Below are 18,072 nucleotides of genomic sequence, written 5' to 3'. Positions count from 1 at the left end.
TTTACTTATGTAACTTATATTTCGTTTGGTTTGAAATATAACAAAGTTTTTCAGTAAAAAACTTTTTACTGTGGTATACTCAATTTTTTTTTTTTACTGTTTATTCAATGAAAGAGAAAACCCAGCAGCATTACATTTTTTTTTAAATCTTGAAAAAGTATGTTTTTAAAAACATTTGATATGTCATAAAATCCAACAAAGTATTAAAAATTTTAAATATTACTATTATAATAGTTAAAACTGAAATTCTATGCAAATTATTGTATATTACACTAGTATTCCTGTTGCAGCTTCCCTGCGCTATATGGTTACTTGCATTTACCATCACGGTCAGACGATGTTTAGCCTGTCAGGGCTTGCTTGACTAACCCTTCCTGTCTAGATACGGGCTCTGCCACCTTGACTTCCCTGTGTTCATTAAACTCATGATTGTGAGAATAATAATGATAATAAAAGTTAAAGCCTGTTTAATTTATAAAAACTATCAGTGTATTGTAATTTTTTCAGATCAACAGTTTGGTCAGTACTGGACCAACTAATTGGTTTTTAGATTTCCTGATGCGGCTTTGCTTGTGAAATACATAATCAGAATTACTAAAATAAATTACCAACACTCATAAAAATTGACTGAATAATGGTAGCATAAAATGGCAAAAATGTAAAAAACAATTTATGTTCCTTTATGCATTAAAATATTGAATTTCAAAAAACCCAAAAATGATCTTTAGATAATGATCTGAAGATTATTTACAAGCCCAAATTGAGTGAATATCTCATTTAGTATAGTAGGAAATGAGGAAAATTTGCAATCATTGTTTGAAATTTTCCACTTTTCTTCATCCCTTTCAAGGCTGAATCACAAAAAATTTAGAAACTGGTTTTTAGATATTCACATAAGATTACACGCACCAAAATTCAAGTTGATATCTTCATTTGTCACAGAAATTAAAAAAAAAATAGTAGATTTCAATATTACTCCATTTTTACTCTTTAAACCCGGAATTTAAAAAAAATCCTTCTTAGTGTGTACTTACACCTTAAAAAGAATGTGTATTCAAATTTTCATCAATTTATCATTCGTAGTTTTTGCAGGGCATTGATTATGAATCACTCACAACATGTTGATTCATATAAACAGAGTAAAATATACCAAATTGCAAACTTTTACAGTGGCTATTTTATTTTTATTTATTTTAATAATATTAGATATACTTACGAGGAATTGGTTCATATTTTTCTTTTCCATAAACAAATTCATAAGCAGTTTTTGAAGAGAATCGTAAATAAGGTTCAGGATCTTTGGCTAAACAATAACCCTCTTCATGTTGTGCATCAACTAATACAGAAACAAACAAAGCAATAATAATTGATGTTATCTTGACATCTTGAAATGTTTGTAACGTCATTTCCAGTAAATTATTTTCCTGTAACATAGTAATAACAATAATTATATAACTACACTGAATTTAAGTTGCTAATATAATAGGTAAAAATTTCATTGAATAATGTTATATAATATTTGAATTATAATACCTTAATTAATATAATAATAATTCTCTACAAATATAGCACATCCTCTGACCCTTCAATGAACACTTCAGAGCATCAATATTTATATCTAGCAAATTTAATATCTCCAAAATTTTTATTCCTTAATTACTTGTATTAATTTATATAATCGTATCAAATTCAAGTGCAATCAGTAATCAGATTACTAAATAAGTTATTTAATCTCATAAAATTGTAATTCTTACAAAGATGCTTCAAGACTTAATATCATTAAAATTAACAATTAATTACTTGAAAAAAATTAATAAAGTTAATCATCCAATAAAATTGTGGAAAAAAGAGTAGAGAGCCACATAGAGTAGTAATCCCTTATTAAACCATATTTAAACAAATTTGTATATATATATACATATACATATATAATACACACATATTATTCAAAATAGCAAAACCACTTATAAGCTGGCTGTTTTAAGAGAACTGAAGTTATTTACATAAAGCTAATATAAAGTTTTTATATAAATGATAATACTAGCACAGTATCAGCTCCGGACAAATATAAGAATAGCATAGAATGTTATGATGTCTTTCAATTCTAATTCAGTGTATTACATTATGTTATATGTAATTCCATTTATTCAATTAAAAATTAAAATTTTAATTTACACATATGTATCATGTACACCTTGATTGGTGAATAAATCACTCTGTGACATATTTCCTTGTTTGCATTTAAAATTAACTACCTAGTCTTACCACCCATCATTATTGTTACAGAAAATAATTGGAGAATTATTAGCTAATTTTATTAATTATTAAATTGTAGCGCAATCATTAAAATGGATTATAAATAGTGAATTACTGAAATCTAATGTAATGATAAAAAGAGTATTGGTATTGCAGTAAAATACTATTATGATTCAGTATCGTTATTTAGTATAATGCTGAATGAGTGTCATTATACAACATATGATGTCATAATAGCTCAAGTCTATCATTACAAAAGACGCCCACCTAAAAAAAAAACAACCATCTACTGACCAAAGCAAATTAGTTCATTCATCATTAATTCAGTATGTGAGACTCAATTAATAGTACTTTCATATCCTTATTAAATTATTTTAAGTTTTAGTAAGATGTTTAACTGTATTACCAGAATAAAAGTTTACCACATAACCAATAACAAATAATTACAGTTATAGCATTACAATTACAATTACAGAATCATTTATATTTATTTATAATTTTTTTTTCTTCAGTCATTTAACTGGTTTGATGCAGCTCTCCAAGATTCCCTATCTAGTGCTAGTCGTTTCATTTCGGTATACCCCCTACATCCTACATCCCCAACAGTTTGTTTTAAATATTTCAAACATTGCCTGCCTGCACAGTTTTTTCCTTCTACCTATCCTTCCAATATTAAAGCGACTATTCCAGGATGCCTTAATATGCGGCCTTTAACTCTGTCTCTTCTTTTAACTATATTTTTCAAAATGTTTCTTCCTTCATCAATTTGCCCCAATACCTCTTTATTTGTCACTATCCACCCATCTGATTTTTAACATTCTCCAAAAACACCTCATTTCAAAAGCTTCTAATCTTTTCTTCTCAGGTACTCCGATTGTCCAAATTTCACTTTCATATAAAACTTTGCTCCAAACATACTTTCAGGAATGTTTTCCTGATGTTTAAATTAATTTTTGATGTAATCAAATTACATTTCTGACTGAAGGCTCATTTCGCCTGTGCTATTCAGCATTTTATATCACTCCTGCTTTGTCCATCTTTAGTAATTCTACTTGCCAAATAAGAAAATTCTTCTACCTGCATAATCTTTTCTCTTTCTATTTTTTACATTCAGTGATCCATCTTTGTTATTTCTAATTTATAAATTATGAGGAAAAAACTTTATTTTGATTGGAACATAATAATAATAATACATTATAAAGATCAGATCTTGAGTGGGTAGGTATATTACTCCTCAGATAACAAAAAAAGAACTGTCCTTTTACTTCATTATTATATTTCTATCACCATGGCAACAGAAATAAGTTATGAATTATTTCATCATTAAAGATTTATTTTAGTTGCCATTGTTACTTCTATTCTGTATTTTGTAATTTAGTTTCTTTTTCAGGTTACTATAAAGCCTGAATACTTTTAATTGTTATTTATCATTATTGTTCTCACAACCATGAGGGTAATGAACTTTGCAGGGGACCAAGGGGTGGAGCTCTCTGACTAGACATAAACAGTAACCAATGTGCCCTGGGGTAGACCCTGTGTCCCCAGGAAGCCCCTGGGTCAGCTCCATAGTTCATCTGGGCCGACCTGAGCCTCAGGGGGCTAGATAGTCATGCGAGCGAAGCAAGCCCAGACCAGCTAGTTAATTATAAAATAAAAAATAAAAATAGCTAAAGCTCATACAAATAATTAAAAATATAAATAAATAAAATAATATTAAATTAAATATGTGAAGATACTAAATAAATCAAATAACTAAAAATAATCAACAATTCAGAAGGCATTAATGAAAATTATTTGACCACATATTTATGTACATTTTAAATGCAGATGTACATAACTAATAATTGTTACTTTCCCATCTAGGTAGCGCTACAGCTCGAGAAGGGAAAGTATTGTAATTGTTCCAATTTGGGTATATGCAGTTTTCACCAGATCTTTATGTTTTGACACCTAAGGAACCCAAAGAACCAGGTGGAAATTTTCCAGATGTTAATGTTTGTATGTACGCATATTCAGTGCTGGCCTCTAAATCACCTTATATTTCCATAACTACTGGACTGATTTTGACCAAATTTGGTCAAATTACTTCTATTTATGAAATAGAATTCTATACATGAAATTAAATTTTCAACTTGCATAAAAGGTCAAGGGGGGTGAGGCTGTAGAGCAAATCACACTCAGCATCTCAAGATTTCACCTAATTAAGGTCATATTTTTTTAGGCACATTTGTTATGAATAAAAAAATAAGAGTATTTGCAAAAAAAATGTTTGCACCCCTACCCCAAAAAATGCTGTTGCAGTAGTCCGCTATGCTGTGACGTCACATGTGAGCGGTAGAATTAAATAAATGAATAATATTTAAAGTGTAAAATAATAATTATTGTAGTAATATTTTAATTGTTTAAAAGTAACTCGGTCTGGCTGGGTTTCGAACTGGATGACCCGGTTGAACCTGGTGCGTTAAGCCTTTTGGCTACGCCAGCCTGCCGACCGTACAAGTGAAATTTGTTTTATGTAAGTTGTAAAATTACATTAGTTCAGTTAGTGCCGATCATCGCCGCTAGAATAACCACACCCACGTGAATTAAATACAGTATGCACCCGCGCTTTAGTTAGAATCATTAGTTACAAGTAAATAAATGAAAAAATATATTTAAATAAAATGATAAATATTCTAAGTTAAGTTGTGTGTGTATGTATGTGGTTAAGTCGTGCATCAGAAACAACCCACAGGTCGCATGAAGTCCTACAGCTGTCCTCCTAGCCGCATGATGAGAGTCCTACAACTGTGTTGTCACCTTTTTTTTAAATTATTATTTAAAATTTCATTGGCAGAGTAATATTATTTCTATAAAAAAGATGTTTTTAATTATATTTTAAATCAACTGGAAGGAAAATTTTTTACATGGGTCAGAAATTAAGTCAAAAATTTGCAATGGAAACATAATAAATAATAAAGTCCTTTTTATAACCCATGATTTATTTTTGGGAAAGGTCGTGCATTAATAAAAATAAACATATGAATAAGTTTTAATTTACTGCATTAAAGATTTAGTAAGTTCAAATGATTAAACAGATGGCTAAAAAAACAAGCACACACACAAACGTGCGCCTATGTGTGTGTGTGTGTGTATGTGTTAATTATAATAACATTAACATAATTAACATTGTTTTTTTCTTTTATTTACTTTAACAGTTCCTAGATCCAGATTGAGAGAGTAAGCTGCATTTTCTTACAATGTAATAGCTGTGAAACAAATGGAATATCGCAGAGAGTACCATCCTGAAAACTGAAGGATAAAAATTTGAATGATCAAAGCTATATGAAATAAGCCATTTTCTGTAGATCACAAACAATAAAAAATTTGGGTTGGGTTGTACCCAAATGCTTCCAGCAGTTTTTATTTTATTTTAAATCAGCTGGAAGGAAAATTTTTTACATGGGTCAGAAATTAGTCAAAAATTTACAATGGAAACATAATAAAGTCCTTTTTATAAGCCATAATTTATTTTTGGGAAAGGTCCGTGACATTTCAATCATTAATATATTAATTTATTTTGTGTAGTAGAAAATATGTGTATTTCAATTCAAAATAAAATTTTAGGGGATTTTAATATGGAAAAATTCAATCTTATTCTACTGAAAATTTGTTTATAACTATAAAATAAAATATATACAATAATTAAATTACAACAGTTTTTATATTATAGAAATATATGTCATACATTTTTGTTAATGTTAATATATCTGATTAACATATTGATATATCTCATCTTGTTTGCTATTAAAACAAAATTTTGATTTTAATATAATAATTCTTTTATATTAATTATTTTAAGCTGTGCGTTAAATTTAGAACAGTTTTATAAAATATAAATATGACTATTTAAATAAGTAGTGAGTGATATATATTACTTTATAAAACAATTGTAATAAATGGAAACAATCTGATTATTATCATTAACACTTTCATTTTGTTAAAGTATGTAAAAACAAACTTAAGTGATAGCAGAAACCAGTTTCTATATTCCCCCCACTAACAACAACAATGTTGCTGGCAAATTGACAGACCTGAACGTTGAACTCTCTCATCTATATAGCATTATTTATTTCTACTGACCTGGTTCATGATACTTGAGCTCTAAGAGATGTTAACTATTACACAGTGTTTAAACGTTTTACTATTAATAAAGCCAAGTACATAATTATCATCATTATATACTTAAGTATTTTTAAAAAAAATACTAAATAATTTGTTTTTTTTTTTAATTCATTCATTAATTTTAAAATCCTTTTAATAATTAAATTCACATAATTATATCCTTCTGTCTGTAACAAATAAATGCTTCTTATTCATAATTATTAAATTTTAACCTTTGCTTTGTAATTAGATTTTTTAATTTATCATATTCTTCGAAAAATAAATATCACTTAATCTTATTTAACTTCCTAAATTAATTTTCTTATTAAAATACATAAAACTTATATGTTGGATTATTTCAGATTTGTATAATTTTTTTTATTACCTGATTAAATTAAGAGTATAATTTAAGATTAATTAAACTTAATCAAACTTACATTTTAAAAAGTCATCTAGGTTATTCTTCAATTTTTACTTACTTGTACAAAGTAAAGGAAATATTGTGATCGCAAAAAATGTTGGTTTTCAAATTTCAATGGAAATATTCATTTTGACCATCCCTGAATCCATTTTGATTAGTTTCAGTGTGATGTCTGTACGTACATATGTATGTATGTATGTACATCACACTCAAAAATTATTAGCTGTAGGATGTTGAAATTTTGGATTTAGGACTATTGTAACATCTAGTTGTGAACTAAAATGTGAACCAAAACCCAAATTTTTGGGATTGTCACTAGAAGTAAAAAAAATATAAAGTTATTTTTCTTTTGTTTTGGATTTTGACCACTTTACGTTGATGATTCAACTTGTTTCACTTCTCTTTTCTTAGCTGTTTTCTCTCTTCCCAGTACCTCTTCATTCTCTTCACATGTTGTTCTTTGTGTTCTGCTGACCAATTCATTTTCAAATTTTCTTTCCTGATTTTTTATTCTTGGAATCATAATTTTGATTTTAAAAGTGTCAACTTTAATATTGTTTTTTATAGTAAAAAAAAAAAAACATTTACTTTTAAATTTTAAGCCTTTTCTAATCTTTAATCCAGTTTTTTTTTCTATTATAGATGAAATCAAAGATTTGCTTGATTTCTGTTTATTTATTTTATTTGGGAGTAATCAGAAGTGATATCAACTGCTACAGTTATTAGCCATTAAAAACTGCTGGCTGCATTCTTTGTTGTTGGTGATATATAAAAACTGATTTATTAAACAAAGATTTGGTTATTTATATTTTCTGCCTTCAGCTTCCAGGATCGTATTTTCTGAAATATTTTCTGATTTTGCAGATCTATTACATTGTAAAAAGATGCATTTCTCTTTCATACCTGGCTCTATGCAATTATTATTACATAAAGAATTTTTTTTTTTTTTTTAATTATAAATTTTAAGTCGCTTATCTACTATCGTCCTTTTTTTGGGTCTTAGCTGTTTGACTGGTTTGATATACTTCTCCATAATTTTCCATTTTGTGCCAATCTCTTAGCCTCATCATACCTCCTGTATCCTTAATTATGTGTTTAAAATATTCTTATATTTGTCATAGTGTACTGTTTTTTGTTTTACATACATATTTTTAACCATGTAAGTTAAAGTTTTAACTTTCCATTAAACATGGGTATCTTTACTTATCAGCTACATCCATTAGTCTCGTCCTTCGTTTTACAAAATTTTGATATATCTTCTCCCTTCTCCAATTAAATTAAAAAAATTTTAATTGTTTTTATTGATCTTCATGATGATTATTTTTCAGCTTATAGACAACAAATCTTTATTTATTAATCATACTTTACTAACAAAAACATACCATCTAACAAAGGAATTAAATATGTCTGGATAACTGATTAAAAAAAAATATTCTAATAAAAAAAAAAGAATCAAAATTAAAACTAGAAATTAGAAGTTTTAAAGATAATTTTCCATTTCTTGGCAAAGTTGAATTGTGAGCAATTAAAATCTACGTCAAAATAGTAGGATATTAATTTTAACAATAGAATATTTAAATGAAATTCTTATAATTTTCTTTTCATTTAAAAATTTATATTGAAAAGGCTTTTTGTCATTCTTTTATTATTTTAAAATTGAGTTTAATTACACATCATTATACAAAAAGTTTCCATAAATTATTAATGGAAATGTTTTGCAATGCTAATATAACATGTTTAACATCTTCATTGGCAGTATTTAACAAAGCATTTTCTATAAAGATAATTTGTATGTCACACAATATTTAATATGTTGTTTAACACTAAAAAATACAATCTTCCTTGCATATTCAATGAGTGGATATTAAAAAAACACATCACCTGAATGTTGACTTTTTAAATTAAAGATTGCTAATATGTATAATATTAAAGTTCAAAAAATATTTTGTAATAAACATCATGCTTGTAGTTAAACTAATGCATCTTTCTCAAAAAATATATATGAAAAAATGTATGTAAAATGTTTTTGTTTACATTTAATAAGTATTTTTCTGATAGATATAGTAATGTACTGTTCCTAAATAAAATTCGAATTTTTCTAACTTTTCTTTGTTTTATTCAACATCATTTTACCCAGAATTAAATTCTCTACAAGTTTTGTTTAAAAGTTTTATGTGTTTATTACAAATTTAACAAATTTATTTTAGTTCAAACTTTAAAAAAACAGGGTTTCTTAACCCAATTTATTGGTTTTCATCCCATTTTTCAGAAAAATGACTATAAAATGGTTTTAGGACCTAAAGAGTTTCAAAGCAGATCTTTTACTAGTCATAACGCACAAACAAAGCATTTTAAAGCATGTTTATATTAACTTTTTGTATTACTTTCATGAGTGTAATATGTTATGAAAGTCCTGGGAGAACTTTGTCATACACTCTGTACAAGAAAAACTAAAAACTTAATATACATACTGTACTTTTCTTTCTGTAAGACGTATAATCCATTATCTATAATTAACATGAGAACTGTGTAAAAGTAAATAAGCAATTAAACTAATTAGCAATGTCTTATGTTTTATGCAAAAGATCATGTATATAAATATTTAATAAACATCAAACTCAATTATTATTTTGTTAGTGTGATTTAATTGGTATCTCAATTTAAAAGTAAAAAAATTAAACTTAAGATTATAGTTAAGAAAATTATTACAAATAATATAGCAGTTTTTCTACCACAATAAACCTTTTCTTGTGAAGATATTTTTATATAAGTGTAACAGTATATTACGGTGTTATACAATATATCGATCAAATATAATCAGATGAGGCAAAAACATAGTAATGTAATGGAGATCACACCATAATGAGTTCTTCTTTTATTAATTACACATTTTAAAGCAATTTTATAAAAACTATTTCATGGCTATAATAATACTATTTATTTAAAATTATTTCATACACCATGGTAAAGTTAGAAATTTTTATAACCCTGACAAAAATTTTATATTATAAAATCGATTACATATATATGTAAAATCCATACTATTTATATTAATATTACATACTACTTATATGTACAAATGTGTTTACTTTACTAAAAAAAAAAAAATAATAATAAAAACGTTGTCCTTCATCAAGCCAGACAATGAAACTGTTCTTGGATAACTCAGGTCTTTATTATATGTCCATTATCACGTTTAATAAATTACTAATTTACCTAAAAGATCTTTCTATCAACTTGTGTAAGATCAAATTAAAAAATTTACTTTGTTGATAACATATATTAACTGGAAAAAGATTCAATTTTTCACATTTTTGTTTAATGTGTTTAAATATATGTTCAAATAATTTTTATTAACATTTACTAATTTTATTTTTGTACTTTTTCATTTATTATCTTATTGCTTTTTTATTTGATAGTAAATATATCTATTTTACTAAATCTGTAGATTTATTCTCTTGATACAGATATACTTGACATAACAGATATACTTGATATAAATCTGGGGACTGTAACACTACAGAAAAGTCATAATAATGGTCTATCATCTGAAACTTTGGCTTTAAACCAAGTGAGAGTTCTTCCATATATTCTTAAAATTGACCTCCCTCAAGATCTGTTATAGAAACCAGTCACTTTCTGCTTCATTTCTTTATTTATTATTCTTATTTCCTACCTTATGTTTGATAATACCATATGTTATTATATGCACACCTGCTTAATTCTGCCTGTACTTACTCAAACCCACATTTTTTAGGTAATCCAGATTATTATTTACATACGGCTCTAAACACATTGACATAAATAATATTTTTTAAGACCTTTGTAAAAACACATGACTTTTATGAAAGAAAAAATTATTAGAACTATTAAAAAAGTTAAAAAGAACTATTTATATTTCTGTTGAATTTAATAATTAAACAAAAATATTTTAATTACAAAATTTTTATAGTATTGATTTGTGTGTTTTTACTTCCTTGTACGAAGTAAAAAGTATTGTGATCACGAAAAATTTCGGTTTTCAGATTTCAACAGAAATACCCATTTTGACCATCCCTAAATCCATTTTGACTAGTTATGGCATGACATTTCTATGTGCATGTGTATCTCGCATAACTCAAAAAACGATTAGCCATAGGATGTTGAAATTTTGAATTTAGGACTGTTGTAACATCTAGTTGTGCACCTCCCCTTTTGATTGCAATTGACTGAACCAATAGTGTCCAAAAAAGCCTAAATCAAAAAATATTGGATTTTGGACTTTTTCGTAACTGCAGTAATAAGTTTTCATTGAGAGCTTTTCAACAATATATCATAGGTGGTACTTATTTTCATTGGCTGCAGAGTTATAGCCAAATAAAATTTTAATAATGAAATATTTTGATCTTATTAACCTCTAATTGTAGAAAAATTTTTACAATAAATAATAATTCAATAATAACAATAAATAAAAAATATGGAAAAATATCAGAAGTTATTAATGAAATAAAATTTTATGTACTTTTCATTTTAAAAAGATGTGTATATGTAATTTAATAGGCATACAAGGAAGTCATATGGTGTCCACATAAGTTTTTTTTATTATATATTTATTAACTCTTAAACTACCCCATTTTTGGATTTAGCATTTTTTGTTGGCTTATAAAAATGTAAATTCTTGTTTTTTTGTGTTAAGTTACTTACCTCCATGGCAGAGTGGTATTTGAAAGATCCAAGTTCAAATACCAGTCTGGCGTGGTACTTTTTTTATACTACAGTATATTTATTCCATATTCCCATAAAGCTCCATATTTCAAGCTTATGTCAATATTAATTAATCATCAATCCCAAAAATAGTTAAGAATCATCAAATTTTAATTTCTTTGTTTGGTTTTCCTTGCCATTATCTAATTTTCCCATTGTACTTTCCTGATTCTTAAATTTTTTATGATTTCTTTTCACTATTTTACAACATTATATTTTCATCAACCCAGAGAGCAGTACTCTATGTACAAGATGTGATCAAAAACCTACCTTTAACTTTTATTCCTAACATGTAAGTTAGCACATTTCAATTTGTGAACAATAAGTAACCCTATTGCCCAGTGAGATGAGGATGGTATGTATGACATGTAAATAAAGTGTATTCTTATTACTCAGGCCAACCATTCCTGAGATGTGTGGTTAATTGAACATTAACCATTAAACTACACCAGTATCCAATATCTAGTAATCAAATCCATACAAAAGTAACTTATCTTTTCTAGGATTTAAACCACAGAACCTTTGATGTTGAAAATCAGCCGTTAAATCTGTGATGATGATTTTACCAAAAGCCGAATGCATTGGGTTAGTAAAGATCTTTAATTCTGCATGTTATGTCTCCTCAACTAAGCTCATTTTTTTCTACACAATGGCAACACTGTTTATAATGAATATTTTTAGCCATATTATTCACATAGTTCAAATTTGGCAGCTGAATAATTAATACATGATTTATTTGTTTGAAAATGTCAGAACAAAAGATTTGCATTAAAAATGGAATCAAATGCGGTGGTAAGTGTTGAATTTGTTAAAGAAGTCTTCTGGGTGTTATATTAATACCAAGGATTATTACAAAAGGTTTTAAGAAGGTTGACGAGACATAAAAAGAATTAGACGTCCTAATACATCAACAACCAATGAAAATATTAACAAAATAAAGGGCATTTTGATCAATATTTGTCGAATCATTATTAGAGAAGTTACTGAATAGGTGGAAATCTGTTATGCCCCATATAAAACAATTTTGAATGACATTTTAAGTATAAAATGAGTAGTGCAAAATTTGTCCCAAAACTGTTGAATTTTCAGTAAAAGCAATAATGCACATCTGTTAGCTGACATCATTGATGAATTAGAATTATTCAGACGTGTAATAAAAGGTAATGAAACAATGGTGTATGGTAATGATAAGGTTGAAATTAAGGTCCAATTATGCAATGAAAGTTTCCGGAAGAACCAAAACCAAAAAAAGCATTTACTTTGAGTTTACTTTTTTTACCATTTCTTTTTTCAGATACTACAACATCATCCATGAATTCTACCACAAGGTTGTACTTTCAACAAACAGCATTATTTAACAGTTCTATGCCATTTATGTGAGATAATGCAAACAAAATCACTGCAAATGTGGTTGACAATTCTTGGATTTTGCGCCATGATAACTCCCTTCACTATTAATTCATGATTATTTAGCTCAAAATAATGTCATATTAATGCCTAGAATCTGTATTCTCCAGATTTTGACTTTTTCTTGTTTCTACTGATAAAAGAACATTAAAAGGACAACAATTTACAACGATAGCTGAAGTAAAGAAAAAAATCATTAAGTTAACTTAAGGCTAATATCAGAAAAGGCTTCCTACAAATGTTTTAAGGAGTGGAAGAAATTCTGGTATAAGTGTGTAGCACCTTTGGAAGAGTACTTTAAAGGGAACAGTATCAATACAGAAGAATAAGTAAATTCTTTTTGATAAAAATTAGAATTCTTGTTATTTTTTTTTTTTTTCACCTCATATATAATTTAGAATTCTACAAATATATTTCTGTTTAGTGCATTAAACTTTCTTAATCTAAAATATATAAAATGTTTTTTTTTTTTTAAATACTTATAAATTAAGTTGATAGAGATAAAATTTTTTTATCAATGTCATTATCCATATTAATCAAATTTACTTGTTATTTAATTTTCTATAATCATGTTATTCATAGAATATTTTTTTAATAAATATTTTAAACGTGTGCTTATTTGTTAATTAAATAAATCGATCACAAATATTTGTTAATACTGTTACTGAAGTAAATCATCATTTAAAGATATGTAAATTATTTTTTGATATGAATCGTTATCTAAGAAAAATCTACCTCTTTTTTCTTTTAAAAAAAAGAAATGATAATATTCTCTTATGTAGTATGTACATTTTTTAAAATAGATACATAAAGCAAATATTGATTTTTAATATTCAGTCAGTCAATCAATCAAAATATACGATACTGTATATCAATATTTGATTAGATTTTCATTCGTTTATTTCCTTTTTATGCATTAATTATTAAAATATATTTTTAAGTTTTGGATATAATTTTGGTTATTGTTTTTATTAGATACTCATATTTATATTACAGTACGTTTTATTAAGTTAATGAAATAAAATAATAAATCAATTTTAAAAATGCTGTAAAACGTAATATTATTTTTGGCTTAAATTTAAGAATAAACAACAATATCATTTAATCCTTATTTTGGTACGATTTCAAAATAACGAAATTAAAAAAATATCTTTTATTTTTTAATGTTATTTTTTTTTATTATTTTTTTTTAAATAAAAACTGTCAAAAATCACTTCTCTTTTAAAGAAAAAATATTGCCTGTTTACAAGATAGGTAAAAAACAAAAAAAAATAAAAGTAATACAGAGAAACAATGTAAAGAGATTATTTTTTATTGTTTTTTTTATGATACGTACTAACTACTGGCAATAGTATGCTTAATCTCATAGTAACATTAGGGAACTTTGTTCATTAGATTATAAAACACCAGAATGTCTTATAATTTTTATTCCATGTATTTAGTTTCTTATGAGCATTAGAGTACTCTTGCCAGTAGTTAGTATGTATCAGTAAATAAAAAAAAAAAACACAATTGAAAATAATCTCTACATCAATTACCTACATTACTTTTTTTTTTTTTTGCCTTTTGCCTCTCTTGCAAAGAAGCAACATTTTTTTCTTTATAAGAGAAATGATTTTTGGCAATTTGTCTGTATTTAAAAAAAATAGTAATAATACAAAAAATAAAATAACTTGGAAAAATAAACCAGATTTTAAAAACAATAAAAGTTAAAGTAAATTTTTTTTAAAAATGTGATATTATGTAGTCATACCAAATTAAGTATTAAATTATAATAATTATTTATTCTTAAATGGGTGTTATACTCTTCCCTGGGCAAATTTATTTTTATTTGGCACATAATGTTCATTTATAGTATTCAACAGGCTGATTCTCAATTATAATTACTTTACTTTTTTTTTAATGATGGATTAAATATGAATTTTGTAGTGTGTAAAAAAATGCAATTTCTGACCACATTCAAACTCATAATGCTTCATGGTAGACAACTACCATGACACCACAGTGATCTTTATGTAGCAGAATATAATAACAAACTTTTTATTATACAAAGGGTGATTATAGTTTAATTTACATTATTTGCAAATTAAAAGGGATAATCAAATGAAACAAATATGTCATAAAAGTATGGTCTGTTTGATAAAAACACTTACACTTATTTTTTTACATAATCACCATTTACATCTATTCATTTCTCCTAACTGTAAACGAGTTTTCTCATTACATCAATGAAAAATGTGATGGTCTTCCCTTAATCCATGACCTGAATGTGTCCTTCAGTTTGTCATCCATATTAGAATGAACACCTTCTTTAACCACCATCTTTAGTTGTGGAAAGAAGTGAAAATCACAAGGCACAAATCTGGTAAATACAGAGGATGTGAAATAGGTTCAAATTTTAACTTCACAAGAGCTTTAGAGGTTGCAAACAATGTGTGTGGTCGAGCATTATTGTACTTTAGAACGTTGAGCTCTATGGATTGTTGAATATATCACACGCACATCTCCAAACCTCTTTTAACTATGTATAAAATTCTACAATCGACCCAGGTTTCAGGTAGTCAATCACATACATGTGTTTGGTATTCCAAAACATTGTCAAGAGAATTTTTTTTGCAGAGAGTTGTGTTTTGAATTTTTTTATTGTGGCGAACTGTGGTACCATTTCTCTTCTGGGGTCGTAATGAGTTTAATTTCTCATTACAATATTGTAAAGGAAATCTTCTCTCTTATCATGATAACGTTTTAGAAGCTGTTCACAACATTCCTTTCATTGAGTTTGTTCTTTTCTGTAAGTTTGCATGACTCTCACCGCAATTATACAGTAGCCCAATTGTGCAATCATGTGTCCTACTGCGATATACTTATCTGATGTGGCGGTCATTTTGAATCGATCCATCAATTTAATTTTGGTGCTTCTCATCAGTCACAGAAATTGATCAACCACTGCCTGGTTCATTCTCAATATTCGCTTTACCAGCTTCTGATGGACAAAATTTTATTGTCCATATATACTCATAGTTCTTCGATCAACAGTTACATTACCATAAACAGCTTTTAGAAAATGATGAATGAAACTAAGATTCACTTTTTCCGCTGTTAAAAATTCAGTCACTGTATGTTGTTTTAGATGCATTAATGTAGCAAGCATATTCGACTCCGTACAATGACAACTTACAGAAAATGTATCAGTAAGTTTTGGAATGTTAGTAGTAGTGGAATGAAATTACAAGTTGACAGCATCTGTCGCTTTTTACGATATTTTATCTTCCTGTTACATTCCAGTGTGCATTGCATTTCAGCTGCCCTTCATACTTTACTTCATTTTCTTTACTTATACCCATTCTGTTTCTTAGTTTATCAAAACAAACACACCAGTTATGCATTCTCATTAACAAGATTTAAGGGAGAGGATAACTGTTTAATGTTATTACAAGTATGATAAAAATCTGTCACAAAAACCTTTTTATAAATGTAGAATTTTAAAATGCTGTTAGTTGTTGGTCATCCATGCTGATTCAATAATGAAGTTCTCAAATCATCTAGTCCTTGGAGTTTTTTTTAGAAAATTACACCTGAATTATTTTAGAAACTACTTGGATTTTTATTATTATTATTATTATTATTATTATTATTACTACTACTATTTTCTTTTATTCAGGTAATTGGCATCAACTACGTTGGTCATTAGCCATTTTTTCAAAAAAAAACTTAAATTCTTTCAAGTTTTGATGTTAAAGGCTGAAATCTGGTAAAACATTCTTCATAAAAAAACATTACAAACTGTGAAATTCGTAAACATATCACATTTGTTTTTGCCTCGGCTTTCTTTTGGCCGTATTTTCTCCATCCTCCTTACAGCCTCTACCTCTGATGACAGGGTGTTGAGGCCTCAGACATAGTATCTTTCACAATTTCAGATACAGTCGATGTTCTGCAACTGGTAACAGGTGATGCTGACCTATATGGAGCAGTTTCCATGACTGTCAAAGAGTCCAAACCTGATGCGCTCTTTAATGACAAATTTGGGGAGGTAGAAGTATTCACCCTCTCCATAGGTCTCCTCTAGGCTTTTGGCTTTAGCTGTGTGTTGTACAGTCTCTGTATCCGATGCTTTCTCTATTGTTACTTGCACCTGCATTGCACCAAGCTTAGACTTTTTCTGGACCCTTGTCACACCATACTTCGCCTTACGACTGGTCGAAGGACTGATGTTTTTGGCTTTTTCAGACGTCTCCTTATCCTTATATACAACGTCCATTTGTGGCTGCATCTTCGTGGGTTTTAATGGTTGATTTCACGGAGTAGATTCCATCTTATTATCAATGAATTTCTCCATCATGGTAGTAAGAGCAGAAAACAAATGCTCTATGTTAACTTTGAATGACAAAGAGGTAGCAGCTGCTTCCGCATAAGTCATTGTCAGTCGAGGTGTTACACTGTTAACAATTTTCCTTGCTTCAGGGTAACTTATTTTTTACAATTAATACAGCTGGGTTCCAGAGAACAGGACTTCCTGACTAGACAAGAAGAGCAGGCAAAGCAATACCTGACCAGCTAGTATAGTATAAACAGAATAATTAACAACTAGAAAAAACCTGTAAACCGATCATGTTTTTACAGTGTCTTAACAAAATTAATACACAGATATGAATTTATATGAAATAAATCCGTCCAGTGATAATAATACCCACTCATTAATGAAAATTAATTTTTTATAATTTTGCTTTAATAATCTATTTTAACGTATCTGTTTAATAAATTTTCATTTTTTATCTTCCAAAATCTGCTTCTCCTAAAATCTGATGACAGTTCAGTTTATTTATAGTTAGTTATATTTTTCACGTTTTTATCTTCTTTCATAATTATTTCTTCAGTAAATAAAGTCATAAAGAATTTATAAACACGAACATTTTATTTGCTACATTTGACGTGTTTTTGTCATTACCTACTCAGTCACGTGCTATAAATCGTGTTAACATAAGGTTCTTTCTTAGATTGTAAAATGATTTACTGTAATAAAGAAATACTAAAGATATAAATACATAGAATTTACGTATATTTGATTGTTGAAATATAAATTTTTCAATTTATTGATCTTT

At 27.4% G+C, this 18,072-nt stretch overlaps 2 protein-coding genes across 5 annotated transcripts in view; one reads left to right on the top strand and one right to left on the bottom strand.

Annotated features, from left to right (window-relative positions):
* The window catches only part of eIF3b (eukaryotic translation initiation factor 3 subunit b), a 121,872-nt gene that overhangs the window by 20,123 nt on the left and 83,677 nt on the right, over nucleotides 1-18,072 (top strand). The window lies entirely within an intron of this gene.
* LOC142330409 (multiple inositol polyphosphate phosphatase 1-like) overlaps nucleotides 1-18,072 on the bottom strand; it is a 90,746-nt gene that overhangs the window by 35,781 nt on the left and 36,893 nt on the right. For 2 of the 4 annotated variants that reach the window (XM_075375635.1, XM_075375636.1), the window contains exon 2: nucleotides 1,217-1,424. In XM_075375635.1, coding sequence (XP_075231750.1) covers nucleotides 1,217-1,406 — 190 coding nt within the window. In that variant the 5' untranslated portion in view covers nucleotides 1,407-1,424. The remainder of the gene's footprint in view (nucleotides 1-1,216; nucleotides 1,425-18,072) is intronic. The other 2 variants (XM_075375639.1, XM_075375638.1) reach the window with 1 other exon arrangement.

The sequence above is a fragment of the Lycorma delicatula genome, chromosome 9 (genome assembly GCF_047948215.1).
Source record: "Lycorma delicatula isolate Av1 chromosome 9, ASM4794821v1, whole genome shotgun sequence".
NCBI lineage: Eukaryota > Metazoa > Arthropoda > Insecta > Hemiptera > Fulgoridae > Lycorma > Lycorma delicatula.
The sequence above is the reverse complement of the archived record's forward strand: the minus strand, read 5'-3'. Positions and strand labels throughout refer to the sequence as shown.